At 48.5% G+C, this 12,143-nt stretch overlaps 1 protein-coding gene across 1 annotated transcript in view; it reads right to left on the reverse strand.

Moving 5' to 3' along the window:
• Nucleotides 1-12,143, reverse strand: part of ANTXRL (ANTXR like) — a 39,053-nt gene that overhangs the window by 18,075 nt on the left and 8,835 nt on the right. The window contains exons 2-9 of the mRNA XM_005654141.4: nucleotides 9,398-9,469; nucleotides 8,025-8,096; nucleotides 5,503-5,584; nucleotides 5,364-5,397; nucleotides 4,280-4,359; nucleotides 4,137-4,205; nucleotides 3,731-3,811; nucleotides 3,572-3,632 (exon numbers count right to left, since the gene is read on the reverse strand). Coding sequence (XP_005654198.2) covers nucleotides 3,572-3,632; nucleotides 3,731-3,811; nucleotides 4,137-4,205; nucleotides 4,280-4,359; nucleotides 5,364-5,397; nucleotides 5,503-5,584; nucleotides 8,025-8,096; nucleotides 9,398-9,469 — 551 coding nt within the window. The remainder of the gene's footprint in view (nucleotides 1-3,571; nucleotides 3,633-3,730; nucleotides 3,812-4,136; nucleotides 4,206-4,279; nucleotides 4,360-5,363; nucleotides 5,398-5,502; nucleotides 5,585-8,024; nucleotides 8,097-9,397; nucleotides 9,470-12,143) is intronic.

Genomic DNA, 12,143 nt, shown 5'->3' on the forward strand with positions numbered 1-12,143 from the left:
ACTAACCCCTCACATCAGGAAGCTCCTCAGTGACCAAGTATTTGACTTTGTACAAGGACCCCTGACATTAGAGGCCATCATCTTTGGCTTGGCCTTGGCTCATTCTTGTGGCTCTTGGTACCTGTCAGGGCCAGAGGAGTGAGCCAAGGCCACAATCCCATTAACATAAAAACATCCTTGCAAAGTATCCTTAGGTAGGCTTTACATATAAAAATGAACTACTTGTGGTCTTTATCTCTAGAGACAGTAAGATGAGACAAGGAGGAACCTTATCATGGTGGGGGGACAGTATGACCCAGGCTGGTTGCAGAGTGTCCCTGCCTACAGAGCCTGTCCTTCCTGCAGGTCTTCCTGCCCGACACAGCCTGCCCCCCTCCCTCCCCCGCCCCCCCCCCCTCCAGAAGGTCTCTGGCCATGACACAGAGCTAGATGCCAGACCTCAGAGGGAAGGCCTGCTCTGTGCTGTGTCATACTATGGTCACCACTGCTGGGCCCCACCTGCAGGGCTTCTTGCAGACCCTCACCCTGGCCCGGTCACATATAGGAAAAAGAGTGAGCAAGCCACCTCCAACCCACCTCCTGGGGTGAAAGCCCTAAGCAAACCCAGCAAACATAAGGGAGGGGGGAGTCCCCAAACCATGGTGCTGAGTGCCCCAGCCAGACACCATGTTCATCCCATGGGATTTACTGAGCAGATGCTCTAAAGCAGCAAACTAGCTGATGGAGAAAGAAATCAGAGTAGCTGTGTTCGGGTGGGGTGGGGGGGAGGGGGCAGGAATCGCCTTGGAAAAGAGCTGAGGGGAGTTTCTGGGGACCTATGTGATGTCCTAAGTCTCCATGGAGCCTGGGGTACACAAGTATTGTGTGCATTGATCAGAACTAGTCAAATGATACTCTTCAGTTTGCTGCATTTCAAAAAAAGAACTCAACAAAAATTGTTCCCCAGGTAAAGATAATGTAGAATGAAGGATTTGGGATGTGGTAGCCTGGTAGCTGTGAGTTACTTTGAAATGCATCAAGAAAAAAGGTGGACTGATGAAAAGAGAGAGACAAGAAAGGGAGACAGAATTAGAGCAATACATGATAAAGAAAATATGGTTAGATATTAATTGCAAATCCAGGCAGTCATTTGCATAAGGGTGTCATTATAAGATCATTTCCAGTTTGCTATAGATTTGAAATTATCCATAGTAAAAAGTAGGAAGAAAAACTGTGAACTGAATGATAGAAATGAAGAAATAAAGCTGTGGACAAGGCAAGCAGAAGTCAGGGTTCATACTGGGAGACAAGTGACTAATGAGAGGAACAGACCAAGGGCTGTGGGAAGCCAGAGGGGCAGCTGACCAGGAAAGGCTTTGTGGTTGAGATGCCCTGAGGGTAAAGTCTCAAAGGCTGGGTGGACTGGACCCTGTAGGGCTGAGAAAGGTTTTGCAGGAAGCCCAGCCCCTGTTCCCAAGGTGGGCCTAGAGCAGAGGCTGGACCTTGGAGGGCTCAGCTGTTCATTTCTGAGACCTCAGTACTCCTGGTCAGCTGGGTTAGAGACGTGGCCTTCTCAGCCCCTCAGGTCCTGAGCACAGGCCTGGAGGCAGGGAGGCCAGCAGAGGCCTCTGCTTGGTCCTGAGGAGGCCCGAGAGGCTGAAGAGGCCGTGTGCCTCATGTTCACCTCTCCCGGCTTCCCCACACCCACTCCCAGCCCACTGACTTATTCATAACAACAGCCTCATAAACAGCTTCTACTTTATTTGTGGTCCTGGTTCCTGCCTTAAGCTTCCCTTCCAAGTGACGGTCATGCTGTGTGGCAGCTTTTGACAAGACGACAGCAGTTGTGAAGGTCAGAGCAGCACTGCTGGACCCCGCTGGCACAGGGTGTGCAGCGGGCACCTGTCACCTCAGCTGGGCCACCATAGGGCATGAATGACAACTGGCATCCTTCCCTGATGTTTGACAGGTCTGTGTGTGTCCCGGGGACATAATCAGGGAACTGAAGCTGTCAGGTTGCTGCACAGCTGGCATGTTACACAAGAGAAGCAGCAGAAGACCCTGTGTGTGTGGGAGTTGCTGGTTCAGGCCCACACCTCACACTGTGGGTCCCAGGGTCAGAGGACAGGAGGAGTCAGACAGCTGCCACCCACAGGGGGCTCAGCTGGAGGCTTTCACCCTGCTCTTTTTTATCCACTTCCCTCCCTGTCCCGGGCTCAGCACAGGGATCGGGGCAGAGCCAGAGGTCAGTGATGGAAGGCTTAGCACCAGCTCCTGTTGAGGCACTCTGTGCTTTTTCTAGGGCCACCAGCTTCCAGAGCCTTTACCACTCACTGTGGCTCCACTGCATCTCCACTGCAAGGCTGTTAGTGGGGGTTGTTTCTACTTCTTGGAGATGAAAGTGGAGCTGGCAGGTACTGGGCAGTTTGCTCCGGTTTCGTGCCTGTGGGCAGCAGAGCTCAGATGTGAACACTACTCTGTCTGACCCCAGGACCTGTTGCCCTGGAGCCTTGCAGTTAAGAGCACAGTGGCCAGGACCCCCTTCCTGGGTCTGCGTCCAGCTGCATCCAGCTGTGCTGTCACCAGTGGAAGCGTGTCCTTCTCCAACCGCCTCAGCTCTATGAATCCCCGTGATGTGGATACACAAGCTGGCACACGCGGGGCTTACTCAGAGAGAGAGCGCTTCTCTCAGGAAGTATCTGCATGGGGTCCTCACCTCACCAATGCGAGGACCCTCCCGGGGGAGAGAGGGCATCCTTGTCCAGTCCCAGAGCTCAGGACAGGCCTTCCCCACGTAACCATTGGGTGCAGTGGTAGCTGTGTTTGTGTTTTGTCAGTCTGTGTCCCTAGTATGATATTGGAATTGAACTGTCCAATTCTTTTCTTCACTGTGGAAAAAATTACATTTTCCTTCTCCATTTTCTGGATGAGGAAAATCACTTGATATTTTATATACTGAGTCAGGCTTTCATTTCAGGCCTGAGCTCTAATTAGTCTTGATGAATTGTCCTTTTTTTATGTTGTTGAATTCTATTTGCTAGTGGTTTGGTATTAAAAGGTATTAAAATAATGTTTTTCTTATTTCTTAAACCTTGTTTTTTTTAAAAAAAATATGCACGATAAACTTACGGTACTCAGCAATTTTTTTGTGTCAAGTCATTATGTGGTACACCTTAAACTTATACAGAGCTCTATGTTGATTACTTGTCAATAAAGTTGGAAGAATGGGCAATTTCATGCACACACACCCACACACCCACCCACCCCCATAATTCTGGCACACACACTTCACATAAACATAGACTTATATGTCCAGTGTACTCATATGCCAAACACATTTCTGTACAACCACCCTGCACGCCTACACCATGTACTTAGACACCACACTTACACAGACTCACACACATACACACTCATTTTCGTGCACGCACCACACACACTCATTCCATTCAAACCATATGTATACCAAATATACTCTGCACACTCCACACAGACTGAAATCATGTGCTCACTGCACACCCGCAGTGCACACTGGGCACATTCACACAGACACAAACTGCTGTGTGTTTACAACAGCAACTGCAGCTCTTACCTCCAGTACAGAGATCAGAAGGCTCCACATCTGTAATTTCAATACAGGTCTTTGTCATGAGCTAGAATAGGGAGATGAGAGGCAAAGGCAAGAGGTGTGAGTGGCGGGTGCATAGTGAGAAGCCTCCTCCTCCCACCTCTCACATCAGCCCTCACTCACTGGATCAATGATGTTTTTAAGAGCCTTGAATCCTTGGTCCACACCAAACACATGATCTGAGCTGTCTGCAATTTCCGATAACTAAGGTGGAGAGGAGGTGATTGGCCCATATCCAAGGGTTGAGGACACAGCAGTTCCCATCCCAGGAGACAGGTTCTGGCCTCCTGCCCTGTTAGACTCAGAGGGCCACACCCTGGCATCCAGTAGCCCACCCTTAGGGAGTGGAAAGCTCCTCCACCAGCACCTCTGTTGTGTGGGTTTACACAGCACTTGTGATTCACCTGCAGAGGCTGCTTGTTGTCCAGACACTTGGGGTTTTAGAGGGCCATCTTCTCAGGGACCCTGGGACAGCTGCCTTTGGAAGTTTTCCCCAAGTGGGCTCAACTGGTTACCTGTTCTGAATTACCTGTTCTGTCTCATAGTCTTTTACACCAATGCAGTATACATTTGCCCCCAGCTTCCGAGCCCTGTCAGCCTAAGAGAAAAAAGCATTGGTATCATTCACCAAAAACGTGGAGCACTAAGTTGGTAATGATGGTCTGCACTCACTTGTTGCTTAGTCTCTTGCAATGAGACTGACTCCAGAGTTCCATCAGTCAGAGCGATAATCATAGAGGGGACTTTGTTTTCTGCAGAAGAAGCAAGGAGAGGCCCGTTAGCAAGGCACCTGGAGTGACCTGCCACAGGCTGCCAGACTCTCAGCACTACCCCCAACATCCCCTCCTCCTGGGGAGAGGCCACCCTGACCCCAGCACCCACCAACCAGAGCACCTGGAGAGAGAAGGGGCCTTAGCCCAGCACCCACTTGACACATGAGGAGTCTGAGACCAGCCCAGAGCTCTTCCTAGCGACCCTCACCATGAGCAGAAGGCACAGCCTTTGCCCTGAAAGGAAGCTCCAGCCACGTCACTGCATGAGGACAAGCCTTTAGGGGAGCAAGGGAGGAGCAGCCACATGGACTGTACAAGGCTTCCCGCTGGATCAGGGGACAGCTGGGCTCTGGCCTGGGCATTGCTGACACGCACCTCTGCTGGCTCTATGGGTCCTGGCCTTCAGAACTCGAGGTCAAGGTGCCTGTGCAGTGGCCCCTGCCCTGCTCCCTGCCTGTCCCCACCAGCCCACGCATCTTTCCTGCAGGAGCTGCAGCCCTACACTCTAGATGTAGATGGTTCTGGGAGAGCACAGGCTTTTCCACCATCAGAGGCACAGTCACAGGACGAGACTCAACCAGAGGGAAGAAGCTGAAGGGGTGGAGGCAGAGCCAGAACTGCGGGGGACAAAAGTGTGGGCAGCCAGGGGGACAGCAAGGTCTCTGGTCCCTAAACTGAACCCTGTCTGCTTGCGGTTCCTCGATTTTCTCTTTTGTTTTCCATTCAGTCCAATCACAGATCAAGAACTTGCAATCTAGAAAGAACCAGGAGTGTATGCCATGACCCCAGGTGGTTCTCAGACACAGTCCTGGGGGTGGTTTTCTTCCTCACTGTGCAGAGGAGGAACCTGCAGCACAGAGAGGGTAAGGAATTTGCTCCAAGCATCAGCACTAGGAATTGGAAGTGGGTCTGCAGCAGCCCTCGCTGAGGCCTGGGCCAGGCTCTGTCCCACCTGAGCACAGTGATGTCAGTAGTCAACTTACCTCCTGAGTTAGCTTGTTCAATCTGCTCATTGGCCTGCAACAAAATGAAGGAAAGTTGGAGAAGGGCAGTGAGATGACCCAATAATGCCCATAAGAACTTGATAAACAGAATAAAATCTCAGGCCTATAGTGTCTATACCTTTTTAAAGCCTTCCTGCATGTATGTGTTTCCTGTAGGTACCACATTCTGAAGTCTGTTAAGACCATCCTGTATTTCTTTTCTGAAAACAAATCAGAAAAAGAATTAGTGGTGGAATGAGGGCTGACTGTTATGAAACAGACCAGCTGCCCTGGCATCATTCTGCTGTGTGCAGAACTGCCTGGACAGGAGGACACACGTCATCCTGTCATGACCCTTCTTCCCATGTCTTTGACACTGACAGGCCTTGGTCAGGGCTTCTCTGTTTGGTGAGCATGGAGGACACTGCCTTGTTGGTCCCAGGCCAGGGCCTGGCTTTCCATGTACTCACCCCTGTCTCAGGCATGCAGACCTCAGGGGACTCAGCAAGGGCCCAGCCTTGATCATCCATGGTGAGAGGGGAGCACCCAGGCATGTGCACTTGTGAATTGGCCCTCACAACGTGACCTGCGCTACTGCTGGCACCTAAGGGGTCCCTGGTGAAGGCACATTAGTCTCCAACAGTCCAGGAAGAGTTTGCAAAGCTCACCTTCCTGATACCCCTGGTCCTTTCTCATGATCCCCTGTCACAGACCCCTGAGCTGGATTGGATTTCTGAAAGTGTCCTCCCCTTTCTGGATCGGGGCTAAAGGAAATAGCCAAGCTGCTCCATTAGAGTCTAGGGCTCCTGGGCTTCAAGTGATCCTGAAGAGAAAGACCATAATCTGGAAAAGAGGCTCGAGGGCTGTCTGTGTGGGCTGAAGAGCAGTGACCCCAGGCTGCCAAGGGGATAGGCTATGGGCCTCTGTGAAGGCAGACAGTAAGGGATGGGACTGGGACACTCCAGGGGGTGGGCTTAGTTCTGGCTAATCTGGTGTGATGGGCTGAGGGGGTCACAGCAAGACTACGGAAAATGTGACCCTCAAGGGTGGCTCTTGCCTTGAGCAGAAGAGATTCTGCTACAGGGTGAGATCTTAGAGCCCCAGGTCCTGCCTTGTCTGACCCATCCCAGGAAGAGAGGAGACCTGTGACCCAGGGCAAGTGGAAGCCAAATGACGCCCTGCCCACCCAAGCACAAACACTCTCTCCTCTTCTTGAAAACTGTTGAAAGAGTTCTGTTTTGTTGACAGCACTCTCAAATATGCTGGAACTTCAGCTCTCCCCAGCCCTGGGACTGAGCCTGGCCAGGCCTCACTCTTGCCTGAACATGTCTTTTTCTTGGGCTACCCCCACATCCCTACTTCTAGCGCTGTCCTTAGAAAGAACACCAGGCTGCTTATGCCCTCATCAAGTCCTTTGCCTCTTAAAATTCCACCCCATCAACCATGGTTTCACATCTTTTCTGCTTCCCTGAGCCCAACTCCCATTTCTGACACCTTTCCTTGAGGAAGACATCCCTACCTCCACTCTGTAGAGAGGATCTGGGAGGCCCTCAAAAGCCTCCCCAAAACTCTCCTGCTTCAGGTTCTGAATCCCAGCCTTGGAGGAGGCAGTGGTCTTTTTTTCCCTTATGGGAAGCTCCTCCACCAGAGGCCCACACCCAACCCTGCCTCTCTTTCTGCCTCCTGAATGATAGCACCCCACTGACTCATTTTCTTCCACCTCAAACTCACTTAGGTCTCTGTGAAATTCAGACAACAGGAACACACTTCCCCTAGCTCATTGAACAGGAAGCCCAATCTCTGCTTCTCCAACCAGGCCTGTGGAGTGATCTCTCCATGCACTGGCACCAGCACATCCCCTCCCCTGCAGCATTGCTGTTCCTGCTCCAGGGCTGCTCTGGCTTCTCTCCAAGGTCCTGAACTTGGCTCTGTGGTACAAATCCTGGGCCCAGTCACTTTTAAATGTCCTCAACCTCTTTTTGGTATTTCACCCACAGAGCTGGGTTCTAGCCATTTGTATCATGAGCATTTTAACCTCCCAGCTACTCAGAAGTTCGATATCTTCCCACCTATAGGTCTTTCGGCATACAGCTGGTTCCACCTATGGCCCACCTAGGATGCTGGCATGTCATGCCTCCCTGCTGCACTCCAGCCCAGCCTGGTGTTTGGAATGATACTCATGGACTCCCTTGCTTCAGACCCATCAAAAAGTCAAGCTTCCATCTATTGAAGCTCCCAGCACTTTGATGCTCCCCACCCCTGATTCCTGGTTCTGACTCTGCCTCCCCATGTCCCTTACTAGCCCAGAGCAGAGAGTGACACACATAGCAGGTGCCCAACACAGGCCAGTATTCACAGAGGGCTCATGCATCCTCTCCACCTGATCCTAGGAGTCTTCACAGAAAGCAAGTTCAAAGAAAAGGGAGGAGCCCTGAGAGGACACAGGACAGGTGGAGATGGTCTAGCAGCACAGGGATGTGCCAGTACCAGCACAGCCAGGGGTCAGTGGGAGCCAAGAATTTGGGGCTGCATATTAGAGTGGGCATGGACGGGAGCCCAGGAAGGCCCAACCTGCACTCAGCGGAAATTCTCAGCTCCCTCCCTGAATCTCCCTGGACCCCATCCACTAGGTCTGCCTTGGAGGATTAGAGCAGCACTTACTTGTCTGAGGTGAGCTTCATGAGTATGTGACCCTGTGTGGAGTAGGTGATGAAAGACATCCGTATCTTAGGGCTGGGGAGGAAACATATGCTTGTTAGAAGCTATAAATGATACAGGCTCAAAATGAAGCCAGTGAGCAACCAGGAAGTGGGTATATGACAATTTCTCTCTCCTTACCCCAGAGCTTCTGCTTTGGGGTCTATTTCCCAAAACCTGGAAGTTTCTATAACTTTAGTATAGGATTTTAGGCATCCTGGTGAAGAAGACCTAGTGGAGATGTGACATCTTCTTGGAAGAGAGTGGCAGGATGGCATTCTGCTCCAACCCTGTACCATAAGCTCCACAAATGTGTGTCTCTCTCAAACACACACACACACACACACACACACACACACACACACACACACACCACAAACCAAGAGATAGACACTTATGCATTCTTGCAGGGGGACCTCCCAACTGGCTGTCCTCTTCTGTAAATTTTTTGTACCTTCAGTCCTCTTCCCTCCCTTACAGCCCTCTCTGTCTTCTTTCTTCTCATGTCAGAGAAATTATTCTCCTTCTTGGCAGCTATTTATATATATCCTTCCCTTTCTTCTCCCTGGCCACTGTCTTTTGGTCAATTGAATCTCATTATCTTTTAGCTAAATTGCTACAATAAGTTCCTAGATAAGCTCTTACCGCTCCTGGCTCTTGTTACAACACATTTTACCCACAATATCAGACTTTCTTTCCTGGGACATAACTTTGATCACGTCAGACTCCTACCTAAGGATCATCTATAGCCTGATATTATCCACATAAGGAAATCTAACTCCCTTGGCCTGGCATTATAAGCCCTATGGCCTTGGTCCAAATCTGTCCTGTCCAGCCTCATCTCCCAGATTTTCCTGAGTTAACCCTACTCTCCAGCCAAACAGACCTGTTTCCTGTTATTCTGTCTTTACCCATCCTTTAAGGCTTAGTTTAGTATTCCACATCCTCTAGGAAACCATCCTTGAATTTTTTCTAGGAAATCTTGCTTTTTTCTTTAATTTCTTTTCCTTATACCTTTGCCCTTTTCTTTTGGCCCTTGGCATTATCTCACCTGGTGCTTAAAATTAGCGTGTTACTGATTTGCCTGTTTCCTAATCTCTGAGGTCCTCAAGGGCAAATTGTGTTTCCTACAATGTGCCCTGACTCCGACGCAGGAGTCAAGAAAGGTGCTGAGAAATGATGGAATCAGCATGATCAGTCTTTCTTTTCTGTTTCAGAACACTCCCTGCCCTGGGCTCTGTGCTCATGACCTGAGGGGCTCCCAGGCCCACCAAGTCTAAGTAGCTGTGTATTCTGCTTGGCAGGGGAAAATACCCTGAAACTTGGAGAAGCCATACTTGTCAAATTTCTTGACCAAATCCTCCACAAGGGCGTAAATGTCCATCCAGTTGTTGTTTATACTGCCTGACCTGAAAATGAAGAAGACCTGAGTCAGAGGGATGAGGTGCATCTCTCTTGGGCACCTCCAAGGCCAGGGAGGTGTGGGATGAATTTCTGCTTGCCCAGCTTCCAGCAGACCCTGTATCAACTCCTCCCCACCCTGTGTAGCTGAAGGCTGCCACACTCCCTCAGAGACCTCAGCGGGTCACCCTGGTGGTGGCTTCATCCGGTGAGTGTGGGAAGGGTGGCCAGTTAGACCTGTGTGCTCGAAACTCAGGAACTTTGAGGATAAAGGACTTCAGGTGGCAAACCAGGAGAGTTGGTCAGGCTTGGTGGAGCTGTCACAGAGGAAATGATGTAGGAGGCATTGGTTAGAAAAAGCCTCCAGCGATTCTGATGACTCTTCTGGTCCCTTAATTTCCCTTGAGAATAAACCATTCCCATCTATCTGCTTTTCTCTTGCTCCTTGAAAGTGTGTGTGTTTGTGTGTGTGTGTGTGTGGCGGGGGCGGACAGGGACAATATTCCAACAAATGTCTCTTAGTGTGTTCTGTGTACCATCCCTTCTGTGTCCTCTAGGCTACATCTAAATCTGTCAACAGATAGTGATAAAATTAAGGATAGATTCTTTTAACATTATCAAGATTATCATTCATTGAGACATTATACCTGATGCTTTACATACATGGTTTCCAAATCCAGAAAAACCCCATGATATCAGCATAATTTCCATTTTATAGATAAGAAAACTGAGGCTCTTACAGGTCACAGAATTTCCATAGCTAGCATGGGTCTGAACCCAGATTTAGCCTCAAAACCCATGCTCTACCTATTGCACTAGGCAGATGTATGTTACACAGCTATGTCCAAAAATTTCTAGATAGCAAATGCTGGACTCTGACAACTGACCCAAAGTATAAACTTTCTATCAGAAGCTTCCATGCTAATGTGCAAGACAACTCCTTTCTTAACTAATGGTAACACCTGAAACAAATCTAATGTTGCAAATTAATATACTTCAATAAAAAGAGTAGAAACATGTACTTAACTCAAAAAAGAGAACACATTAAAAGAATTATATACCACGTCCAAATGAGGGTTATCCTTGGGATGTGAGCATGGTTCAACATATGCAAATTAAAATGGGATAGGAGTTCCCTTCATGGCTCAGTGGTTAACGGACATGACTAGGATCCATGAGGATGCAGGTTCAATCCCTGGCCTCACTTAGTGGCTTAAAGATCCAGTGTTGCTGTGAGCTATGGTGTGTGTCACAGATGTGGCTTGGATCCCGTGTTGCTGTGGCATGCATAGGCTGGCGGCTGTAGCTCTGATTCGACCCCTAGCCTGGGAATCTCCATATGCCATGGAAGCACCCTCTCCCCCCAAAAAAGCAAAAAAAAAAAAAATGGGATACACTACATTAATAGAATAAATGATAACTACCACATGATAATCTCAATAGATGCAGAAAAAGCATTTGACAAATTACAATAACCTTCCATGATAAAAAAAAACCTCAAACAGGTTGGGTATAGAAGGAACTTAGCATAGCATAAATAGGCCATACACAACAAACCCACAGTTAACATTACACTTAATAGTAAAAAAAAAAAAAAAAAAAAAAAACAGCAAAAACCCCAAAAAAACCCTCTGCCTGAAGATCAGGCACAAGACAAGGATGTCTACTTCTACCACTTGTATTCTACATAATACTGAAAGTCCTAGCTAGAGCTAATTGACATAACAAAGAAACAAAAGGCATCCAAATTGGAAAGGAAGAAGTAAACTTATCATTATTTGCAGATGGTTCAATTTTGTATATAAAGAACCCCAGAGACTTAGCCAAAAAATCTGTTGGAATTGAACAATGAATTTAGTAAATTTTCAGAATATAAAATCAATATACAGAAATCAGTTGCATTTCTTTTCTTATTTTTGGACCATTTATTTATTTGTCTTTTTAGGGCTACACCCACGATATATGGAGGTTCCCAGGCTAGGGGTCAAATCGGGGCTGTAGCCACCAGCCTATGCCACAGCAATGCCAGATCCTAGCCTCATATGTGACCTACACCAGAGTTCACGGCAATACCAGATCCTTAACCCACTGAGTGAGGCCATAGATTGAACCTGCGTCCTCATAGATGCTAGTCAGATTTGTTTCCACTGAGCCACAGTGGGAATTCCCTCAGTTGCATGTATAATGATGAAACATATGAAAGAAATAACAAAAACAATCTCATTGATAATAACATAAAAGATAATGAAATACCTAGGAATAAATTTAACCAAAGAAATGATAGATATGTATGATGAAAAGTATAAGTCCCAAATAAATGAAAAGACACCTTGGATTGGGAGAATTAACATTATTAAAATGTCCATACTACCCAAACCATTTATAGCTTCATTATAATCTCTATTAAAATTCCAATGGGAGTTCCCGTCGTGGCGCAGTGGTTAACGAATCCGACTAGGAACCATGAGGTTGCGGGTTCGGTCCCTGCCCTTGCTCAGTGGGTTAACGATCCGGCGTTGCCGTGAGCTGTGGTGTAGGTTGCAGACGCGGCTCGGATCCCGCGTTGCTGTGGCTCTGGCGTAGGCCGGTGGCTACAGCTCCAATTCAACCCCTAGCCTGGGAATCTCCATATGCTGCGGGAGCGGCCCAAGAAATAGCAACAACAACAACAACAAAAGACAA

Source organism: Sus scrofa, chromosome 14, assembly GCF_054392235.1.
Source record: "Sus scrofa isolate SSC_HxYL_T2T_F1_AM1 chromosome 14, Sscrofa_HxYL_maternal_Yorkshire_Landrace_v2.0, whole genome shotgun sequence".
NCBI lineage: Eukaryota > Metazoa > Chordata > Mammalia > Artiodactyla > Suidae > Sus > Sus scrofa.